General features: G+C 44.7%; 1 protein-coding gene across 1 annotated transcript in view; it reads right to left on the minus strand.

The window, feature by feature from the left end:
• Positions 1-11,331: 11,331 nt before the first annotated feature.
• Positions 11,332-25,179, minus strand: part of ctdp1 (CTD (carboxy-terminal domain, RNA polymerase II, polypeptide A) phosphatase, subunit 1) — a 334,539-nt gene continuing 320,691 nt past the window's right edge. Inside the window, exon 13 of the mRNA XM_078216841.1 lies at positions 11,332-11,676. Coding sequence (XP_078072967.1) covers positions 11,541-11,676 — 136 coding nt within the window. The 3' untranslated portion in view covers positions 11,332-11,540. The remainder of the gene's footprint in view (positions 11,677-25,179) is intronic.

Consider the following 25,179-nt stretch of genomic DNA (forward strand, 5'->3'; position numbering starts at 1 on the left):
ATTTGTATTAATGCTGAAGTATGTATGACATGAATATTAAATGATTCATAATTCCTAATGACTATTTCCTGTGTGTGGTGATTGCTTCTCTCTCTTTTTGAATGGAAGTCTACTTAGGTGAAGTAGTGAATTACTTCGCTGATTATTATTGAAATGGAGGGAGACTGCAGGTGAGTGAAGTACAGAGGGATCTAGGCATTTGAGAGAATGAATCACAAAAAGCTAGCAGGCAGGTCCAACAGGTAGTTAAGAAGGCAAAAGGCATTTAGGTCTTTATTGCAAAAGGGTTGGAGTTTAAAGATAGGGAGACTTCGTTGCAATTGTACAGGGTGTTGGTGAGGCCTCACCTGCTACGCTGCGTACAGCTTTGGTCCCCTTACCGGAAAAAAAATAGTAACATTGGAGTCAGCCTAAAGGAGATTCACCAGGCTAATTTAGACTGGGTCTGTACTCTTTGGAGTTTAGAAAGAGTGAGGGATTACTTTATTCAAACATACAAGATCCTGAGGGGCTTGACAGGGTGCAGCCAGCATAATTAAGGACCCCATGCACCCCGGACATTCTCTCTTCCACCTTCTTCCTTCGGGAAAAAGATACAAAAGTCTGAGGTCACGTACCAACCAACTCAAGAACAGTTTCTTCCCTGCTGCCATCAGACTTTTGAATGGACTTACCTTGCATTAAGTTGATCTTTCTCTATGCCCTCTCTATGACTGTAACACTACATTCTGCACTCTCTCGTTTCCTTCTTTATGAACGGTATGTTTTGTCTATATAGCGCGCAAGAAACAATACTTTTCACTGTATGTTAATACGTGACAATAATAAATCAAATCAAAAATAAATAGATTTTAAATCTTTAAGAATTTCCTACATGTCGGACTGATAGTAAAACAGTTCAAATACTTCCCGTTCTAGGCTGGAGTGACTGATTGCCATTGCATTAACAATTATTGTATCACCATGGGAGTCATAGAATCATAGAAACCCTACAGTACAGAAAGAGGCCATTCGGCCCATCGAGTCTGCACCGACCACAATCCCACCCAGGCCCTACCCCCATATCCCTACATATTTTACCCGCTAATCCCTCTAATCTACGCATCCCAGGACACTAAGGGGCAATTTTAGCATGGCCAATCAACCTAACCCGCACATCTTTGGACTGTGGGAGGAAACCGGAGGACCCGGAGAAAACCCACGCAGACACGAGGAGAATGTGCAAATTCCACACAGACAGTGACCCAAGCCGGGAATCGAACCCAGGTCCCTGGAGCTGTGAAGCAGCAGTGCTAACCACTGTGCTTGGGCTGTTATAGAATCATAGAATCCCTACAGTGCAGAAGGAGGCCATTCGGCCCATCAAGTAGCACCGATCATAATCCCACTCAGGCCTTCTCCATGAACAGTATGCTTTGTCTGTATAGCGCGCAAGAAACAATACTTTTCACTGTATGTTAATACATGTGACAATAATAAATCAAATCAAATAAATCCAAAGATGGGTGGGAGAGTCTCAAACAAGGGGCCATAGCTATAAGATAAAGGGTCGGTCTTTTAAAACTGAGGTGCGTAGAAATTTCTTCTTGCAGAAGGTAGTGAATCTCTGGAATTCTCGGCCCCAAAGGGTGGTGGAGGCTGGATCATTATAAGTATTCAACGTAGAGGTAGATAAATATTTGATAGATCGAGGGATATAGGGCTATGGGAAATGGCACAGGAAAGGAATAGAGGCTGGCATAGATCAGCCATGATCGTATTGAACGGTGGGGCAGGCTTGAAGGGTTTGGTGGCCCATTCCTGCTTCTATTTCTCGTGTTCTTGTGTGTGAGTGTGAGATTCTGCAGTCACTTCGCCCTTGTGTATGCCAGTGCATGTGATGTGGGCTCAGTGCTCTGAAGAAATCAAGCTCTTTGCTTAAACTGGGCAGGTGACTACTCCAACATGTTACTTCCAGCATCCTTTCTATAGAGGGAGTGCAGCAAAGGTTTACCGGACTGATTCCTGGGAGGCAGGTCTGTCATACGAGGAGAGACTAAGTCGTTTAGGATTGTATTCATTGGGGTTTAGAAGAGTGAGAGGGGATCTCAGAGAAACTTATATAATTCTAACAGGGTTAGACAGGGTAGATTCAGAAAGAATGTTCTCTATGGTGGGGGAGTGCAGAACTAGGGGCCATATTTGAGGATAAGGAGTAAATCTTTTAGGACTGAGGTGAGGAGAAATGTCTTCACTCTGTGTTTCTGATTTCTTAAGCATTTCCCCATTTAGAAAATAGTCTATGCCTCTATTCCTCCTTCCAAAGTGCAAAACCTCACACTTTTCCACATTGTATTCCATCTACCACTTCTTTGCTCACTCTCCTAACCTGTCCAAGTCCTTCTGCAGCCCTCCTCTTCCTCAATACTACCTGTCCCTCTACATATCTTTGTATCATCTGCAAACTTAACAACAGTGCCTTCAATTCCTTCCTCCAAATCGTTAATGTATATTGTGAAAAGTTGTGGTCCAGCACCGACCCCTGAGGCACACCACTAGTCACCGGCTGGCATCCTGAAAAAGACCCCTTTATCCCCACTCTCTGCCTTCTGCCAGTCAGACAACCCTCTATCCATGCCAGGATCTTACCCTTAACAACATGGGCTCTTAACTTATTTAATAGTCTCCTATGCGGCACCTTGTCAAAGGCCTTCTGGAAAGCTAAATAAATCCCATCCACTGGTTCTCCTTTATCTAACTTCCTTGTTACCTCCTCAAAGAAGTCTAACTCTTGACGAAGCCGTGCTGTCTCAGTCCTATTTTATCATGCACTTCCAAGTACTCCGTGATCTCATCTTTAATAATGGACTCTAAAATATTGCCAATGATTGAAGTCAGGTTACCCGGCCTATAATTTCCTGTCTGCTGCCTCCCTCCCTTCTTAAATAGCGGTGTTACATTAGCTACTTTCCTGTTCTCTGGTACCTTCCCTGCCTCCAGTGGTTCCTGAAAGATCACCACCAATACCTCCACAATTTCCTCAGCTATCTCTTTTAGGACCCTGAAGTGTAGTCCATCCAGTCCAGGTGATTTATCAGACCTTGAATCCCCCAGAACCTTCTCCTTAGTGATGGCCACTACAGTCACCTGTGCCCCCTGATTCTCCTGGACCTCTGGCATCCCACTGTTGTCATCCACCATGAAGACTGATGAAAAATAATTATTCAATTCCTCTGTCATTTCTTTGTTTCCTATTATTACTTCTCCAGCCTCATTTTCCAGTTTCCAGTTTTCCAAAGGGCTTACGTTGTTTTGTAAACAAAACAAACAGAAAATGCACTATTCACTAATTGTTGATGTGTTTTGGGACAAATTCTGGCTGATTTACATCTTATCAAAAATGGTTACCCTCAGGCAATTAGGAATCCCACTGGGCTCTTAAAGAGCTGGATCTGTTTGGAATCAAGGCTACCATGGAGAATACATTTAGACACAATGTCAACAGCTAGCAGCTAGAATCTCATTATGGAGCAGAAGGGAATACAGCAGTTCAACTTTCACAAAATAGATGTGAAATATTTTGTAATTAGTAATGATGGCTTTGCATTATTAATATACCCGTTATAATATCAACTGTGGACCAACAATAAGCTTCTGAAATACAGAAATGCCAGGGTCGCACTCTTCCCTCATTACCTATTAAAAAGGATTTTCTGTGAAGTGTCCCTCCAATGGCAGGGGTACACGCTGGGGTTGGCTACAATCTTTCCCAGTCTGCGTGCTAACACAGGAAAGCTGCACAACTCACTGCCCAACGGTCATTGCTGGTCTCAACGGGAACTCCCACCAGTGGGCGGCACAGGGGCACAGTGGTTAACACTGCTGCCTCACAGCACCAGGGACCCGGGTGACTGCCTGGGTGGAGTTTGCACATCCTCCCCATGTCTGCGTGGGTTTCCTGCGGGTGCTCCGATTTCCTCCCACAGTCCAAAGATGTGCGGGTTAAGTTGATTGGCCACGCTAAATTGTTTGTGCAACCTACCTCTCCACTCACCTGATGAAGGAGCAACGCTCCGAAAGCTCGTAATTCCAGTGCTGGACTTTAACCTGGTGTTGTGAGTCTTCTTACCATGCTAAATTGCCCCTCGGTGTCAGGGGGATTAGCAGGGTAAATATGTGGACTATGGGGTTAGGGCGTGGGTGGGATTGTTATCGGTGCAGGCTCGTTGGGCCGAATGGCCTCCTTCTGCACTGTAGGGATTCTATGATTCTATGAAATTTCTCTATTGGATTTGTGGTGTTCTCTTCCATTGGCCACTATGTTTAAATTGAGATTAGGACAAGGCACATTGTGGGTGTATCATTGCTAAGTCTCACATTGCACAATTAGCATGGAAACGGGAGACTGGCAACAGCCACTCTGATAGACATAGGGCAGATACAGATCCGCTGCTCGCGGGTTAGAAGACAGAGGGCCGGTAGAATTCACTAGATGGTCCTTACACTGCCCTCCTCCCTGCCCCTAACATGTCTGCAACGTCATGTGGGGCCCACGGTGGCCACTTATGGGTTGCCTGGCCTCAATTTCGAGGCTGGCAAGAGGAGCTCAGGGCAGTGGGGGAGCTCAATGGCTCACCATGCTCAGGCCTCATTGGAGTGGAGGCCTTCCTAAAGGGCCACCTTAGCAGGCATTCCCTCCCCTCTGACCCCACCGGTATGTAGATTCGATTCCCGGTTTGGGTCACTGTCTGTGTGGAGTTTGCACATTCTTCCCGTGTCTGCGTGGGTTTCCTCCCACAGTCCAAAGATGTGTGGTTAGGTTGATTTGGCCATGCTAAATTGCCCCTTAGTGTCCCGGGATGCCTAAGTTAGAGGGATTACCGGGGTAAATATGTGGAGTTACAGAGATAGGGCCTGGGTGGGATTGTTGTTGATGCGGGCTCAATGGGCCGAATGGCCTCCTTCTACACTGTGGAGATTCTATGATTCCCTCCCCACATTATCTCCATCACCCTTTTTCCCCAGCATCTCCCACAAGCGCACACATTTTCCCACTGGGCCACACCTCCTTTCCGTGCCGTGACTACCTTTACCTGGTCTTGGGCTCCAGGACTTAAAACCCTGGAGTATTGCTTGTAGGCCCAGACCTGGCCACTGCCCCCACTGGCGCTACCGGACCTATAGAGCTGCCAGCTAATCAGATTGGTTGTAAGTTCTCCGAAGTGGAACCTGCAACCGAATGAATGCTCTGAGGAGTGTTATTTATTTTTAATTCATTCGTGGAACATGGGCATTGCTGGCTGGCCAGCATTTATTGCCCATTCCTAGTTGCCCGAGGGCAGTTGAAAGTCAACCACATTGCTGCGGCTCTGGAGTCACATGTAGGCCAGACCAGGTAAGGACGGCAGATTTCCTTCCCTAAAGGACATTAGTGAACCGGGTGGGTTTTCCCGACAATCGACAATGGTTTCATGGTCATCAGTATTATTCAAATTCCACCATCTGCCATGGCGGGATTCGAACTCGGGTCCCCAGAACATGAGCTGAGTTTCTGGATTAATAGCCTAGCGATAATATGACTAGGCCATCGCCTCCCGTATTACAGTTATATTACTGAGGTGCTGTGATCAGCAGGAATGTGTCCCCTGTTGACTTTTCGAGTGACGTGGAAGAAAACATAGAATCATAGAATCCTACAGTGCAGCAGGAGGAATTCGGCCCATCGAGTCTGCACCGACCACAATCCCACCCAGGCCCTATCTCCATAACCCCATGCATTTGCCCTAGCTGGTTGCCCTGACACTAAGGAGCAATTTAGCATAGCCATTCCACCTAACCTGCACATCTTTGGACTGTGGGAGGAAACCGGAGCACCCGGAGGAAACCCATGCAGACACGGGGAGAACATGCAAACTCCACACAGACAGTGACCCAAGCCGAGAATCGAACCCGGGTCCCTGGTGTTGTAAGGCAGCAGTGCTAACCATTATGCCATCCAAAATACCCTGCCCATGTGTAGGTGAAGAAAAATTGATCCAAAGTACAGTAGGAAATTGGTTTCCGTCTTACTTACTGCTAGATTTCAATGAAAGGCCCAGAAAGCAAACACTTAAACCCATTAATACATAAAACAACACAGGAGAAAACATTTGAGATCATTCCCAAATGAATTAAAGGCCTAACCTGATAGGTAATGTTCAAGATTTTTCATATTATGCCTGGTATGTTTATATGCAGAGTATAAGAGATAAGAAAATACATCAAATCCTCAAGACTAACTCTCATTGTTTCATCCTTCATAGCAGTTAACTATCTTTGTTATTCTCTCATCTCCTTATCCCTGGAAGCTCAGATTGATTGAACCCGAACCCTCATCTGAAGTTAATACATGAATTAACGATAATGCAATTCCATTTGGTTAAGGATAAGAACAGCAATTTTATTCCTAAATTACATTGGTAACTGTTATGTAGCAAGAATTATGCATGTTTAGCTGCTATCAGTGCAATGGACTGTGCATTAAAATATGGCCTTATCAATCAAGCGTATAATCCATTGAAAGTTAGAATGTCATCTCAGTATTCAGGTGCTGACATTCCTCTTCCCTTTTCAATAATAAAGGCTCAGTAATAGCACACACGTGCACGTTCCAAAACTCATTCAGCATTGAAAGGCATTAAGAGATTCTTTCTCTCCTCACCTCCATCCTTTCTTAATCTCTGCCCCTTTAGTTTCCCAATATGTAGCTGTTGCTCCTTGAATCCTTTCCCTAATGGGAGGTAGGGATCGGAAACTAGTCTTATCCCAAAGCATTCCCTCACATGCTGAGTTGTTGAGAAGGATGATAATTATGGATGCTATCATATGTGGAGAAGGATGATCATGTGCCTATAAACAAAAATCAAGGAGATAAAAATAATGACCGATTACAGATCTGATTCTGTTTTATTCTTTCATGGGATGTGGGATGTGGACTTCGGATGAACTGCTATCAGAGGGATTCTAACTGTACTGTGCAGTTTAATCCACAGTGGTCACAATTGCTAATAAACACTCAAGTAGGATCAGAACTTCTTTAGATCAAAGAATCAGATTGTCAAATTTGAATATTATTTGAGATTCAAAAAAGGAATTGGATAAATACTTGAGGCAGCGAAATTTGGGGGTCTGTGGGGGAAGGGTAGTGGGGTGGGGATAAATGAATATTTCTTTCAAAGGGCTGGTAAGGGTATGAGGGCCTGATTGGCCTCCTTCTGTGCTGTATCAATCTACATACAAATAAACCAAGAATCTGCAAGGGTATAAAGAAATAATGATTGAAAATAGATCTGTTGAAACTTAATATACATTAGTACATTAATGTCAATGATTAAAATAACTTTATTTCCTCTTATATTTGAGGCTTTATTGGCCACACGTCTTCACCTTTCGTTCTCAGTGGGGTTGCAGAACTGTTCAGAAGCCGTCTTGGCTACTGTCTGTGTGAAATTACTTATTCACGATGGCCTCAAACTTGCCCCTCGCCCTGAGGTGTGGTGATCCTCAGGTTAAGTCACCACCAGTCAGCTCTCCTCCATCAAAGGGGAAAGCAACCTATGGTTATCTGGGATTATGGTGGCTTTACTTTTACAGGCTAAATAAACTGGTAGAAATGTGAATGCCAAACACATTCCAATTTTTAAAGAAATGTTTAAATGTGAACGGGATGTACTATGGGAGGGCACGCTGGCACAGTGGTTAGCACTGCTGCCTCACAGTGCCAGGGACCCAGGTTCAATTCCGGCCTTGGGTGACTGTACATGTTCTCCCCGTGTCTGCATGGGTTTCCTCCGGGTGCTCCGGTTTTCTCCCACAGTCCGAAAGACGTGCTGGTTAGGCGCATTGACCATGCTAAACTCTCTCTCAGTGTACCCGAACAGGTGCCGGAGTGTGGCAACTAGGGGATTTTCACAGTAACTTAACTGCAGTGTTAATGTAAGCCTATTTGTGACTAATAAATAAACTTTTAAAACTGACGATTAGGTAGATTAGCCATGGTAAATACACAAGATTATGGGTTAGGGCAGGGGAGTGGGCCTAGGTAGAGTGTTCTTTCGGAGAGTCGGTGCAGACTCGACAGACCAAATGGCTTCCTTCTGCACTACAGGGAATCTATGGATCTGCAGAAGTACCAAAAAGATTAAAGAAAACACCAATATTAGAAATTGAGAAAAAGTGCATGGATGTGTTACGTTTGCTCAACATCTTTGGAAATTGGGAACATGTGAATATTATGGCGGAAGCCCTAACAATAATTAAAGAACTGGTAAGATAATTACAGCTAGTCTTAAGATTCATTTGGCATTATGACTTTTCTTAATGAATTCCGTCAGCATTCGCTGCCTCTGTATGGAAATGTCTGTTAAGCTAAGATTCATTCCACTTAAACATGCTGGGAGTGTGGGGGGAGGAGTGCAGCCTTTGATAGTCAGCATGTTTGTACATTTGAATAGCTGAATTGTACAAACCAAGACTGTCACAGGTTCAATTCCTGGGGTGTGCTGAGTTATCAGATCTCAGTAGTAGAGTCAGCACCTAAGAAAAATAAAAGAACTGAAACAGAAAAAAATAACCTTGCAGAAAGTCAGCAAAAAGATGCATCAAGCAAAATCTGCATTGTGAATAGAAGCACATCAAATCCCTTCAAGCCACTACTACTTACTCATAAGTATATTATTCCTGTTGTGAATCCACCCAAAGTACAAGCACTGAGAAGGGTCCACAGATTCCAGAGATTCGACATACAAACTGGGAACCAAGGCACCTAGAAAGAAAAGGCTGCTCCCTGCATTTGATAATTAAAGTTTATTTATTAGTGTCACAAGTAAGGCTTACATTAACACTGCAATGAAGTTGTTGCGAAATTCCCCTAGTCACCACAGACCGGCACCTGTTGGGGTCAATGCACCTAACCAGCATGTGGAAGGAAACCGGAGCACCCGGGGGAAATCCACGCAGACACGGGGAGAACGTGCAAACTCCACACAGATAGTGACCCAAGCCAGGAGGCAGCAGTGCTAACCAGGTCAAAGCTTTTAGTCAAAGCTTACTTGAAAATAAAATGTTGGTGTTGCCACTCAGGTGTCAATTAAATATGTAAATTAGAGATACGTTCGAAGCTGCAATTTGATGAGATGGTGAAAGGACGGAAGGTAGAATCAGCGTTTTGTACTTGGCTCAAAAGAGCGGGTGAGGGGTCATAGTGACTCGAAACGTTGGCTCTATTCTCTCTCCACAGATGCTGTCAGACCTGCTGAGATTTTCAAGAATTGCATCTTGCCATGTTTAAGTGCTGTTCAAAAGTTAAATTTGATTTGTTTGTTATAGTTAAACTGTACTGATAAATAAATGTTATTTTGATAGACGATTCCGAGTGTGTCAACAGAATCACCGCTGGAGTGAAACATCTTATCCTAAAAATAGCAGATAACTGGGGGTCTAGTCTAACTTGATAACATACCTTGGCTCTTGTGGAGCATAAACACTGGTAGACATCAGTTGGGCCGAGTGGCCTGTCTCTGTGATGTAGGTTCTATAGGTACTCTATAGGTATGGCTGATAAAAATACCACAAAAGAAACTGGTGAAATTCTGTACTCTAGGATCCCGGCAGTGTAGAAAGAGGCCATTCGGCCCATTGAGCCTGTACCGACAACAATCCCCCCACCCAGGCTGTATCCCGGTAACCCCACATATTAACATGCTCGTCTCTCTGACATGAAGGGCGGGATTTTATGGTCTCGCTTGACCCGAGATTGGAAAATCCCATCCGAGGACAACGGGCATCTCCATTGTCAGCCCCTTGCCCGCTCAGATTCCATGGCTTAATTCCGGCCTAAGGGGGGCAATTGAGTAAGGCCAATCAACCTAACCCACACAGTGTGCGAGGAACCCGGAACACCCGGAGGAAACTCCCGCAGGCACAGGGAGAATGTTCAGACTCCGCACAGTTACCCAAGGCTGGAATTGAACCCCGTCCCTGGCACTGTGAGGCAGCAGTGCTAACCACTGTGCCACCCTCGAGTAATTGCATTTAAGGGGGAGCTAACTAAATGCACAAGGGAGTAAGGAATAGAAGGATACGCTAATAGAGTATGATGACGCAAGTTAGGAAGAGGTTTGTGTGGAGCATAAACACCAGTTGGGCTGAATGGCCTGCACTGCAAATTCTGTACGATTCTGACTGTAAATCAGAACTGCAGGAATTTAAAAACAGGTAAGGTTTAATCATTAGTGTCACAAGTAAGCTTACGTTAACACTGCAATGAAGTTACTGTGAAAATCCCCCAGTTGCCACACTCCAGTGCCTGTTCAGGTACACTGAAGGAGAATTTAGCATGGCCAATGCACCAAACCCGCACGTCTTTGGGAGAAAACCGGAGCACCCGGAGGAAACCCACACAGACACGGGGAGAATGTGCAGACTGCGCACAGACAGTGACCCAAGCCAGGAATCGAACCCGGGTCCCTGGCGTTGCGAGGCAGCAGTGCTAACCACTGTGCCGGCCCATAACGTGGAAGATGGCCACTTGGGACATTTTACTACGTCAAAGGTGCTACATAAATGTAAGTTTTGTTATTTATCGAATCGGTCCTGTGGTGCCAGAGAGAAAGAAAAAGCCACCTGCACGACATGTACAAAATAATTTTTTAAATCTTTATTTAATGAAAGAAATCTTCAGTGTGTCAAATATGAAATTGGATATACAAAAACTTTACATCAGTCCTGCAAACAAGGAAAAAAAAAATAAAAACTAGGAAATCCTATCTTTACTTTTCTGCATGAAAGAAAAAAAATGAATGAGTAGGGGCGGGAGGGAGAGGAAAAAAGGCTTATGGCAGTTAAAGACTGCACAGCACACTGGGCCAAGATTCAGAGTTACACAGAGGTTTAGAATTAAAAATCTACACAATGTTTTTTCTGAAGAATCCAACTAAATCTGTAACACAACCTTGCTTTAAAACCATGAAAAACAACAAACTATTTACTGATTCAAATCACTGCATCCCGAGAACCGCCCACCCTTCCCAGAAAACTTTAATCAGTCCTGCCCCACAGTAATGGACCCTTCATAAAAGGGTCAAGGAAGAATTTACTCGATGCTAACAGATCGCAGAGTTTTCTTTCTGCTTCTCGTTCAGTGATTACACAAGTGTTCCTCACTGCCGCGCTGATCCCCATTCTTTGGCTTGGCACACCAATCTACTGTAATACATTCCGGAAATGCCCCCCCGCCCCCCCTCCCCCCCACCTGCACCACACCCCCTGCCCCTCCCCACCCTCCCCACCCACCCCACCTCCCTCTCCCCCCAGATTTGTACAGTTAAAACGAGAGGAGGAAAAAAAAAAGACAGGAATTTTGTTCCCTCGGTAAAAAGAGCTCGCAAGATGTGGCGTCTCGAATCTGGTTACTTATTCTGGCGTTACAGATTGGCAATAAATTTACAACATTCCAGGATCTTCCGTGAAAAAAGTCTGAGATCTGTTACACGAAGTAAACTGTGTCCGTCCGCACACCCGCTTCAGATGAAGTCGTTCAACTCGGCTTCAAGTGCCGCCGCCATCTCGTCAGCCTCCGAGCTGCTGTCATCCTCGTTGCTGGAGACCTTGCTGGAATCGCTGCCTGCCCCGTCATCTTCCAATTTCCGCTTGTGCCCCCTTCAAAGAAAAAAAAAATGCCACGTTACTGATGGGAGAAAAAAAAACAACCGAAAACACGTTTGCCTCACTGCGGCTTTTACATTGAGCTCCCGAGGGTGGCACGGTGGCCCAGTGGTTAGCACTGCTGCCTCACAGTGCCAGGGACCCGGGTTCGATTCCTGGCTTGGGTGACTGTCTGTGTGGAGGTTGCACATTCCACCTTCTTCCATGGGGAAAAAGATACAAAAGCCTGAGGTCACGTACCAACCGATTCAAGAACAGCTTCTTCCCTGCTGCCATCCATTTGAATGGATCTACCATATTTTAAGTTGCTCTTTCTCTACACCCTAGCTATGACTGTAACACTGCATTCTGCACCCTCTCCTTCCTTCTTTATGAACAGTACGCTCTGTCTGTACAGCACAAAACTTTTCACTGTATGCTAATACATGTGACAATAATAAGTCAAATCAAATCAAACCAAGGTCCAAGAGCATCAGGAAAATCAGCAACTATTTACTCCGCACCATCTGGAATACTGGCCTTCATCAATAGAGGAACTGGGTTTAGAAATCGGGAGATAATGCTGCAGCTGTATAGGACCCTGGTCAGACCCCACCTGGAGTACTGTGCCCAGTTCTGGTCGCCCCATTACAGAAAGGATGTGGAAGCCATAGAAAGGGTGCAGAGGAGATTTACAAGGATGTTGCCTGGATTAGGTGGCATGCCTTATGAGGATAGGTTGAGAGAGCTAGGTCTTTTCTCCTTAGAGAAGTGAAGGATGAGAGGTGACCTGATAGAGGTGTATAAGATGTTGAGAGGTATTGATAGAGTGGATTCTCAGAGGCTTTTACCCAGGGCTGAAATGGTTGCCACAAAAGGTCACAGGTTTAGGGTGCTGGGGAGTAGGTACAGAGGAGATGTTAGGGGTAAGTTTTTCACTCAGAGGGTGGTGGGTGCGTGGAATCGGCTGCCGGTAGTGGTGGTGGAGGCGGATTCAATAGGGTCTTTTAAGAGACTTTTGGATAAGTTCATGGAAGTTAGTAAGATAGAGGGTTATCGGTAAGCCTAGTGGGTAGGGACATGTTCGGCGCAACTTGTGGGCCGAAGGGCCTGTTTGTGCTGTAGCTTTTCTATGTTCTATCTCCCCATATTCATATAGTGTGGCATTTTTAATTATAGTTTAATAAAGAAATAAAATTGTTCTGTCAAAAAGACGGCAGTAATCAGAAGTGGATATTAATTAGCAGAAGGCAAAATAAATCAACCAATTCATTTAATGAAATTTTAGAAGAGTAACAGATCACAGTCTTACACTTCATGAGTTGTTCCTCCAACCATACAGTCATATCACTCTTCTTGAGAAACACACTGAACTTCTACCATTTCCTTTGGCAAATTTCATCATTAACACTGGTGGTAAACAAAATAATTCAATTTCTTTATTCGCTACGGGACTGACTTAAGCACAGATGGTGCTTTAATATTTCCCATTAGCTGATGCAATGCTGCATATTGGCCACAGTGATCCCCACCACAATGAAACAAGCTCCGCCAAAGAACCGAGGGATGCAGCTACATAGTTCCTTGAAAGTGGCATCACAGGTAGACAGGGTGGTGAAAGCAGTGTTTGGCACACTTGCCTTCAGAGCATTGAGTACAGGAGTCGGGACGTTGTGTTATAACTGTGCAAGACGTAGAATCAGCAAATCCCTACAGCACAGAAGGAGGCCATTCAGCCGTGCACCGACAACAATCCCACCCAGGCCCTATCTTTGCAACCCCGTGTATTTACTCTAGTTAATCCCCCTGACACTATGGGGCAATTTAGCATGGCCAATCCACCTAACCTGCGCATCATTGGAGTGTGGGCAAACTCCACACAGACAGTGACCTGGAATCGAACTGGGGTCCCTGATGCTGTGAGGCAGCAGTGCTAACTACTATGCCACCTGGTAAGGCCACATCTGGGGTACTGCGTACAATTCTGGTCGCCCTGCTATCGGAACAATGTCATTAAACTGGAAAGGGTGCAAAATAGATTTACAAGGATGTTACCGGGACTGGAAGGTTTGAATTATAAGGAGAGGCTGGGACTTTTTTCCCTGGAGTGGAGGAGGATGAGGGGTGGCCTAATAGAGGTTAATAAAATCGTGAAGAGCCTAGATAAGGTGAATAGCCGTATAATTTTCCCCAGGGGAGGGGAGTCCAAAACTAGAGGGCATAGGTTTAAGGTGAGAGGGGAAAGATTTAAAAGGGACGAGGGGCAACTTTTTCACACAGAGGGTGGTGCATGGATGGAATGAGTGCCAGAGGTGGTGATAGAGGCGGGTACAATTACAACATTTAAAAGACATTTGGACAGGTACATGGATGGGAAAGGTTTAGAGGGATATGGGCCAAACGCAGGCAAATGGGACCAGTTCAGTTTAGGAAACCTGGTAAGCATGGAGGAGTTGGGCCGAAGGGCCTGTTTCCATGCTGTATATCTCTATGACTCTATCGGTCTTGAAACCATGCTTCACATATGATTATACTTGGGCAAGGTTGGTCGCTCAGATTGTGTGCACATTAGCCAGCGGGCTCCCGAAACAGGAGAAGCACATATGGTGCTATATTTTGAATATCAAGTCTAAACATCATAAATATTTCTGTCTCATGAACCGATGTAAAGTACAGGCAACAAATAATTAAATCGCAAAACCAACAGATTACTTTAAGTAAAAAAGACAAGAAATCAATAATGTATTTGTCACCCTGCATTCCCTTGCAATGTGCAGGAAAATTGAGGTTCGTCACAGTCTGATTATTTTGTTTTCCCTGCCTTTGAGTTTAAAGGGAATGATTACTTTGTCTACTGCGATCAGGCTTAACCGACGCTGACAATGGGTGAATCACTTATTAAACTATTAGCATGTCCAAACTGTTCAAACCCCCTGCCAGGCTGACGAGAAATCTCTGCCCGCCTCTTCTGCCAACTTAGCTTTCTGCTCTTACAGTTTGTACCAAGCAGTGAAAGGCTTGGGAATGGGAACAACAAACTGCTCGCCATGGTAACTGACATGTCAGCTACAACTCGTCTGCACCGCCCCCCCCCCCCCACCACCACCACCAATTTCCCTTGAAGTAGGAAGAAAGAAGCTGGTCAAAAAGTCTTTGACACTGCACTGAAAGGTATAGCCCTGTCATAGTGGCAATTATCCTTAGTGTTAGGCAACCTCCACAAGACCGGCTACGCAAATATTGGGTAGAGACCATCCAACAGAAGCAAAGGGTTTCTTTCACGTTAACAAACATTCAGCACTTCCTAGACTAGTTTCTTAAAAATATAAGATTTTTGTGCGTACACGATGCCATCGGATTATAATAATACACGAGTCTTGTTAATGCTGCTGAAAATGAACATTCATTTCAGCAATAAGGTTCACAAAGAAGTCTCACAACACCAGGTCAAAGTCCGACAGGTTTATTTGGAATCTCAAGCTTTCGGAGCGCTGCTCCTTCATCAGGTGAGTTGAGAGGTAGGTTTCACAAACACGACATATATAGACAAAGACACAACTACAAGTTAATGGTTGGAATTTGGGCGGCACGGTGGCACAGTGGTTAGCACTGCTGCCTCACAGTTCCAGGGACCCGGGTTCGATTCCCGGCTTGGGTCACTGTCTGTGTGGAGTTTACACATTCCCCCCATGTCTGTGTGGGTTTCCTCCGGGTGCCTCCCACACTCCAAAGATGTGTGGGTTAGGTGTATTGGCAATGCTCAATTGACCCTTAAGTGTCCTGGGATGCGTAGGCTAGAGGGATTAGCGGGGTAAATATGTGGTGTTACGGGGATAAGGCCTACGTGGGATTGTTGCTGGTGCAGTCAATGGGCCGAATGGCCTCCTTCTGCACTGTAGGGTTTCTATGGTTCTAATGCGTGTCTTTACAGATAATCAAGTCTTTACAGGTACAGACAGTGCAAGTGGAGATAAAGGAGCAGCGCTCCGAAAGCTCGTGATTCCAAATAAACCTGTTGGACTTTAACCTGGTGCTGTGAGACTTCTTAATGTGTTTACCCCAGTCCAACACCGGCATCTCCACATCATGCATATCATTTGAGACTGGAGTCATGTGTAGACCAGCCCTGGTGTATGCAGCGAGTCATCATCTCTGCAATGGATAGCCTTGAAGCTAAGGAGAATGAGGGGAGGTTTGATCGTGGTAATCAAGATGATGACCGGGTTAGACAAGGTAGACCTTAGCCCAACCTTTTATAGATCATGACATACCTCTCTACTCAAAAATAAAATTTGTGGCACACCGCTTATTTTCTCTGTCTTCTTCCCTTACTGGGAACTTCATTTTTAACTTCTCCCAGGTCCCTTTGTTCATCTATACTTTCTAATTTTTTACCATTTAGGAAATACTCTGCACTTCTGTTCCTTCTTCCAAAGTGGATTACCTCACATTTTCCCACATATTATATTCCATCTGCCACTTTTGTGCCCTCTCAGTAAAGTCTGTCCAAATCCTCCTGTAGCCATTTTACGTCTTCCTCACAACGCACATTCCTGCCTAGCTTTGTATCATAAGAACAACACCAGGTTAAAGTCCAACAGGTTTATTTGGAATCACGAGCTTTCGGAGCGCTGCTCCTTCATCAGGTGAGTGGAGGTACGTTCACAAACACAGCTTTTATCGGCAAAGACACAATTGCAACATGATTATAGATTGGAATGTGAAGAATGGTTGGAATGTGAGTCTTTAGAGGTAATCAAATCTTTACAGACAGGTACAGACAATGCGAGTGGACAGAGGGATAATCACAGGTTGGAGTTGTGAACTCTTACACCTCTGCAAGCCCTCCCCATGTCCTCCTTCATGCTCACTTCTTTAACCTATGATTATTCAGTGAAGACCACACACTGGATGTTATGGTGGGACATACCTTCACCCACTCCCCATGCCCTTCTTCATGCTCACTCAGCCAGCAGGCACTACAAAACCAATGAGCCATACAATAACAATGCCAAGTCTTGAAATACACTTGAAAACATAACCATTCAAAAATCTGCTTTGAAAAATAGTCTGCTGCTTTTAGAATCCAATATAAGTCTCAATCAGTCATTACATTAGCTATACAAATACTTTACCACACTTCACACCCTCTTAATCTTGTCCAAATAAACATGCAGGCATCAAAAAAAAAGTTCAAAGAAAAAATAACTTAATCTAACATCACGAGCTGCATGAAACAGACCGCCAGATATCTGTTTCTTTAGATGGCTTTATTATTAATGCTTGGCTGAGCTCCAGTGGAGAAAAGGAGAAAGAATTTCTGGAGGCTACCTCTCACGACAGGAACAGCAATTGGACAAACCCAAATCCCATCGCTGGAAAATGCTTTGCTACTATAAGGCTCCAAAATCCAACAGATTCTAACATTACACTGGGATTTAGTTCAGTACTCTTAAGTACATGAAAAGACTTAATTTGCCAGCAGAATTTTGGATCAATGTGTTACAGATTCTGAAGGTTTTTCATTATTATGGACAAAAAGCATTGCCTTAATCCTTAAGGAAATGAAACACAACATAAATAATTTCTGTAGCTTTTGATGTCTTAAATCAGCATTTGTCATTGTGTCGCTATACATTTGAATGCACTCTCCTTGTCAAAAATCTTTCAAGCACATTAGGTTTGTCTTGCTTTTCCTATTGTTGGAGGCAAGTTTCCAAAATATTTGATCAGCACGGTTAAACCTATATGAATAGATCGTATTCTTCTTCAAAGAAATAGTGAAATGAACATTGAATGAGTGCATATTCACTGAAAATATTATACTTACTCGGAATACAATTAACTACAAACTGTACGACAGTGAAAGTGATTAGATCTTGACTTGGCTAAGCTGGTTACTTATGGGAGCTAGTGTGCTACAAAGACGACATCTAGATGGTTTGTTTAAGAGCAATGCTGCAGTGCTATTTTATTTTCATCACTTGTAAAATGGATAACAGTCGAATTGCTATGCTACAGGAATATTTCAACGAAATATATAAACCAAAAGAGAAAATGCCGGAAAATCTAAGCAGGTCTGGCAGCATCTGTGAGGAGAGAAAAGAGCTGATGTTTCGAGTCCAGATGACCCTTTGTCAAAGCTCTGACAAGCTTTGACAAAGGGTCGTCTGGACTGGAAACGTCAGCTCTTTTCTCTTTTGGTTTCAGGTTCCAGCAGTAATTTGCTTTCATCAAATACATAAGCCACGCAGGTCCAACCAACAGTTTACAGTGGGCTATGAAGCACTCAGTAAATGGGTAGTTTCTCATCTTCATGATTCGTGCTCCGTCTAGCTTTAGAATGGTATTAAAGTAGAAAGCCTTTCCTCTCCGTAATATTTTTTGGCTTTTCCATGGACCTCACACCTCAGACATACTCCTTGGGTGACTTCCTCCCTCATCTCTATCAGTACCATTGGCATCGAGAACCATGTCAGTCGAAGGCATGCAATTGTTGGCTCCCAGATGGGGAGCTTGGCCTCTGATTGACTCTTCCTTCAGACAGCTGAGACAAGAAGACGGACTCCATCCGGATGCAGGAAACCAATGTCACATTACTACAGGGTGCACTAGGTTAGAGCTTCAGAGTGATCAGTCACCTCTCAATCGCTGCTCTCCTTGGAGAATTCCCCAGTGCTGAGCCAGGTATAAAAGACAGAGAAGCGATGGCCTAGTGGTGTTATTGCTAGGCTATTAGGGTGGCACAGTGGTTAGCACTGCTGCCTCACAGCGCCAGGAACTCATGTTCAATTCTGGCCTCGGGTCACTATCTGTGTGGGGTATGCACATTCTCCCCGTGTCTGCGTGGGTTTCCTCCAGGTGCTCCAGTTTCCTCCCACAGTCCAAAGATGTGCGGGTTGGTGGATTGGACATGCTAAATTGACCCTTAGTGTCAGGGGGATTAGCAGGGTAAATAAGTGGGGTTACGGGAATAGGGCCTGAGTGAGATTGTGGTCGGTACAGACTTGAAGGCCTCCTTCCTTCTGTGCTGTAGGGATTCTAGGTTTCTATGATTCTATTAATTCAGAAACTCAGCTAATGTTCTGGGGACCCGGGTTCAAATCCCGCCACGGCAGGTGGTGGAATTTGGATTCAATAAAAAATATCTGGAATTAAGAATCTAATGATGACCATGAAACGATTGTCGGAAAAACCCATCCAGTTCACTAATGTCCCTTTAGGGAAGGAAATCTGCCGTCCTTACCTGGTCTGGCCTACATGTGACTCCAGAGCCACAGCAATGTGGTTGACTCTCAAATGCCCTCTGAAATGGCTGAGCGAGACACTCAGTTGTGTCAATTGCTCATTGCCACCACCACCCAGGGCAACTAGGGATGGGCAATAAATGCTGGCCAGCCCGCAATGCCCATGTCCCAGGAATGAATGAAAAAAAACTCTTCAGCCAAACCAATTTCCCCAATATGATAATCAATAGCAAGGCTCCATCCAGATGGAAATGAGTTAAGCATGTTACAATAACGTATTCAGCATCAAATCACATCCCAGTCAGAAATTAATCTGATTGGGCTCTTTTGGTAAACAGGCTGGCAGAGACCAATGTGACAAGTATAAAATAATTGGCATGCAAATGAGAAGAGGACTTCGAAGAGTGACGTACTATGGAGGTTTATAAAATCATGCAGGGCAAAGATAGGGTGATTAGCTAAGGTCTTTTCCCCAGGGTCGGGGTGTCCAAAACTAGAGGGCGTAAGTTTAAGGTGAGAGGGGAAAGATTTAAAAGGGACCCGAGGGGCAACTTTTTCTTACAGAGGGCGGTGCGAATATGGAATGAGCTGCCAGAGGAGGTGGTAGAGGCGGGTACAATTACAACACTTAAAAGACATTTGGACAGGTATATGGATAGGAAAGGTTTCGAGGGAAAAATAGGCAAATGGGATTAGTTCAATTTAGGAAAGCTGGTCGGCAGGAACAAGTCGGGCCAAAGGGCCTGTTCCCATGTCTTTGTGACCCTATCTAAATTGGAACTGAAATCAAAATTATTGTTTTCAAGACCATTGTTGCCACCAGCCTAGTGCATTAGCAAATATAGTAATGAGTTAAGTTCTAGTCCTAAATTATTCACAGAGCCATAGAGATTTACAGCATAGAAACAGGTCCTTCGGCCCAACTTGTCCATGCTGCCCTTTTTAATACCAGTAAGCTAGTCCCAATTGCCTGCATTTGGCCCATTTCCCTCTATACCAATCTTACCCATGTAACTGTCTAAATGTTTTTTAAAAGACAAAATTGTACCCGCCTCTACTACTACCTCTGGCAGCTTGGTCCAGACACTCACCGCCCTCTGTGTGAAAAAATTGCCCCTCTGGACCCTTTTATATCTCTCCCCATTCATCTTAAACCTATGCCCTCTAGTTTTAGTCTCGCCTATCTTTGGGAAAAGATGTTGACTATCTAGCTGATCTATGCCCCTCATTATTTTATAGACCTCTATAAGATCACCCCTAAGCCTCCTATGCTCCAGAAAAAAAAGTCCCAGTCTATCCAGCCTCTCCTTATAACCCAAACCATCAAGTTCCGGTAGCATCCTAGTAAATCTTTATTAGAAGAATATTTCAGTCCTTGAGAAGCTATTGGAAAGAAAAAGAAAAATGATTTACAATGTTAACAACAGCAAATTATATGAGGAAAGGTGAAAGGGGCGGCACAGTAGCACAGTGGTTAGCGCTGCTGCTTCACAGCTCCAGGGACCTGGGTTCGATTCCCAGCTTGGGTCACTGTCTGTGTGGAGTTTGCATATTCTCCTCGTGTCTGCGTGGATTTCCTCCGGGTGCTCTGGTTTCCTCCCACAGTCCAAAATGTGTGGGTTAGGTTGATTGGCCATGCTAAAATTGCCCCTTAGTGTCCTGAGATGCATAGGTTAGAGGGATTAGCGGGTAAATGTGTGGGGATATGGGGGTAGGGCCTGGGTGGGATTGTAGCCGGTGCAGATTCGATGGGCCCTATGGCCTCTTTCTGCACTTTCTGCAGGGTTTCTATCATTCTAGGGCTGGGCTTGTTAACATTAAATAGGTCAATGTGACGTTCTAAAGGGTTTATATTTTCTGAAGGGAATTGAAAAAGCTGATCCAGGCAAATTCCTCACACTGCCAAAGGTGTCAAAGAGTAGAGACAATCTACAAAAAATTACCAGGACGTGAGCAAATTAGTAAGAGCTACTTTCCATGGAAGGCCGAGCAGAAACAATCAGCAGCAGAATGCACTTAATAGACAATCAGATGCGTTTGGGTGGCACAGTGGTTAGCACTGCTACCTCACAGCGCTAGGGTTTGAATCCAGCCACGGGTCACTGTCTGTGTGGAGTTTGCACCTTCTCCCTGTGTCTGCGTGGGTTTCCTCCCACACTCCAAAGATGTGCGGGTTAGGTGGATTGGCCAGGCTAAATTCTCTCTTCGCGTCAAGGGGGACTAGCAAGGTAAATACGTGGGGTTACGGGCTTGGGTGAGATTGTTGGCAATGCAGGCTCGATGGGGGATATGGCCCCCTTCTGCACCGTAGGGATTCTATGTTCTCTAAACTCTATATTTCTGGAACGGGAGATGATATGTGAATATGGCAAGGAGGTCGGAAGGTGTGGTGGACTGATCTGCTGGGTAACCATTTCCTCTTCCATTCGAACTGGTTCCATTCGAACCGGCATGGTTAGTAAGTTTGCAGATGACACCAAGATTGGTGGCATTGTGGACAGTGAAGAAAGTTATCTCCAATTGCAACGGGATCTTGATCAATTGGGCCAGTGGGCTGACAAATGGCAGATGGAGTTTAACTTAGACAAATGCGAGGTGATGCATTTTGGTAGACTGAACCAGGGCAGGACTTACACAGTTAATGATAGGGCGTTGGGGAGAGTTACAGAACAAAGAGATCCAGGGGTACATGTTCATAGCTCCTTGAAAGTGGAGTCACAGTGGACAGAGTGGTGAAGAAGGCATTTGGCATGCTTGGTTTCATCGGTCAGAACATTGAATACAGAAGTTGGAACATCTTGTTGAAGTTGTACAAGACATTGATAAGGCCACACTTGGAATACTGTGTGCAATTCTGGTCACCCTATTATAGAAAGGATATTATTAAACTAGAAAGAGTGCAGAAAAGATTTACTAGGATGCAACCAGGACTTGATGGATTGAGTTATCAGGAGAGGCTGGATAGACTGGGACTTTTTTCTCTGGAGCGTAGGAGGCTGAGGGGTAATCTTATAGAGGTCTATAAAATAATGAGGGGCACAGATCAGCTAGATAGTCAACATCTTTTCCCAAAGGTAGGGGAATCTAAAACTAGAGGGCATAGGTTTAAGGTGAGAGGGGAGACGTACAAAAGTGTCCAGAGAGGCAATTTTTTCACACAGAGAGTGGTGAGTGTCTGGAACAAGCTGCCAGAGGTAGTAGTAGAGGCGGGTACAATTTTGTCTTTTAAAAAGCATTTAGATAGTTACGTGGGTATGATGGGTATAGAGGGATATGGGCCAAATGCGGGCAATTGGGACTAGCTTAGAGGTTTCAAAAAAATAGGGTGGCATGGACAAGTTGGGCCGAAGGACCTGTTTCTATGCTGTAAACCTCTATAACTCTATCTTAATCACTGCGCTGTTGCTGTAGGTCCTTTGCAAAGTGGATATTGTAGGAATAATAAGCAGCTGCTAAAGGTTTGTTACATGGCTGGGCTGGGTAACCTTCACTCGGGCAACCACCAAATGCCATCCTTGCACTGGCTGCTGGAGGTGCATTGGGAGCAGATGGAGGAGACTGATGCTTCACATTTCTCTCTCCCCCGTGGGAAGTGCTTGGGACTCCACTAGGTAACGTCTCTCCACATCACAGCGACCAATGATAAATTAGTGTATGGACAATAGTTGACATGAATTCTACATGCCATCACCCTGATGTGTTAAATTTGCAGAGTACCAACGCGCAAAGCCTGGCATGAAAGGACACTCAATATTATGCAGCAGTGGACTGGACCACATGCCGGGACTATTGGACGGGCTATGCACAATTAAATCACTGCTGTGCCTGACAGAATCACGAATTACATAATATTGATGAATTACATACATTTAAAAACACATTTCTCCTTTGCTGTTGAAATGAATTGTACTCATTGCTTGTCTGCGTTAACATACCTCAGGAGATTAGCACCCAGTGGAACAGTATATCTGATTTAATGGAGGGTACTAAATAAGTTGTTCTAATCGCTGTAAAGTTAATGGGTGCTGCTAAATGCATTTTAGCTAAAACAGCTTATCGCATAGTTTAACAACCCTACAAATCCATATAAATATTTTACAGGATAATTATGGAATAGTGTAACATTAAGATTTATATTTATAGCCCAGTGCTTGCTGGCCATTCACGATAAATTACGTAGCTGGATTAGCTTACCTTAAGCTATGAAGTATAAAGGCTTTAAGCACAGGCTCTCTAAGGGGATATTTAAGTTAACAGCTTAGTGCACTGCTGAAGAATTATATACGTTGATTACATCCGATTAAACACCAGCAGATCCAAATCTGTCACACGGCACAAGTTAGAATGAAAACACAAACAGGGCAGGTTGCTGCACAACCTGTTACTTCTCAGTGCCCCAGGCTGAGTGTGGAAGCGTGCTGGGTGGGAGGTCTGACTCCCTACTCTGGGACTGTGCTAAATTAAATTAAAAAAAACCCAAAATGCAGCCTCCCAACCTTCACACATCCACATGCGTCCCATGTCCCATCCATGCCAACCCATACCCAATCCCTTACAGGCCACCACACTGTCTTTTTTAGAATCCAGACAGTTCAGAAAGAGGCCATTTGGCCCATCGTGTCTGTACCGACCACAATCCCACCCAGGACCTATTCCTGTAACCCTCATTTACTCTGCTAATCCCCCTGACACTAGGGTCAAGCATGGCCAATGCACCCTAACCCGCACATCTTTGGACTGTGGGAGGAAACCAGAGTACCCGGAGGAAACCCACACAGACACGGGGAGAATGTGCAAACGCCACACAGACAATGAACTGAGGCTGGAATTGAACCTGGTTCCCTGGCGCTGTGAGGCAGCAATGCTAACCATTGTGCCACCCCAATTTGTCAACCTATGCCCTTCTATCCACCCTGATGACCCCACGTAGTATGACAACCATGCCCCTCTATGGCTCAACGGGCTGAATGGACCACCTCCTATACTGTTTTATTCCACGAAATGCAAGCAGCATTTTGTTATTCATTCGTGGGACATGGGCATCGCTGGCTGGCCAGCATTTATTGCCTATCCCTAGTTGCCCTTGGAAGACAGTTGAGAGTCAACCACATTGCTGTGGTTCTGGAGTCACATGTAGGCCAGACCAGGTAAGGACGGCAGATTTCCTTCCCTAAAGGGCATTAGTGAACCAGATGGGTTTTTCCGACAATTGACGATGGTTTCATGGTCGTCAGTGGATTCTTAATTCCAGATTGTTTTTTATTGAATTCTAATTCCTAGTTGAGGGATCAAGACAAAACTCATTAAACGTGGATCAACAGCAGCAAGACAGTCATAAACAGAATTAGCCAATGGCAGGACATAACTGGCATCCTAAGGAACACTTCAACTTCAGCTAATAACACAGGCGGCCATGACACCACCATCTTTAATGCTCTTGTTTCTATTGTGCCGGCGCTGTCCTGTTTATATTGTGCAGTGAATTTAGCAATGGCGGGAGTTATGGATAGATGCATTAAAGGGGAAACTGAGCATGTGGATGAGGGAGAAAGGAAAAGAAGCATATATTGATCAAGGTACGTAAAATAGGGGCTGGAAAGAGGTTCATATGGAGCATTAATACCCGGATAGACTTGCTGGACAAAAGCATCTATTCCAGTGCTGTAAAGTTCTGGCTCAGAGTTTCACTCCTGGGTTGGTTGCACAGAGATGGGAGATTGTCCGCGGGTCAGATTCTCATTGACCTTTGCCCTTACGTCCTCCATACCTTCTGACAGTTTATCCATAAGACATAGGAGCAGAATTAGGCCACTCGGCCCTTCGAGTCTGCTTCATCATTCAATTATGGCTGATATTTTTCTCATTCCCATTCTCCTGCCTTTTCCCTATAACCCCTATCCCCTTATTAGTCAAGAACCTATCTATCTCTGTCTTAAAGACACTCAATCACCTGACCTCCACAGCCTTCTGCGGCAAAGAGTTCCACAGATTCACCACTCTCTGGCTGAAGAAATTCCTCCTCATCTCTGTTTTAAAGGATTGTCCCTTTAGCCTGAGTTGTGCCCTCTGGTTCTAGTTTTTCCTACTAGTGGAAACATCCTCTCCATGTCCACTCTATCCAGGCCTGGTAGTATCTTGTAAGTTTCAATAAGATCCCCCCCGTGTCCTTCTAATCTCCAACAAGTATAGACCCAGAGTTCTCAACCGTTTCTCATATGACAAGCTCCTCATTCCAGGGATCATTCTTGTGAACCTCCTCTGGACCCTTTCA

The sequence above is a fragment of the Mustelus asterias genome, chromosome 7, assembly GCF_964213995.1.
Source record: "Mustelus asterias chromosome 7, sMusAst1.hap1.1, whole genome shotgun sequence".
In the NCBI taxonomy this organism is placed as follows: domain Eukaryota; kingdom Metazoa; phylum Chordata; class Chondrichthyes; order Carcharhiniformes; family Triakidae; genus Mustelus; species Mustelus asterias.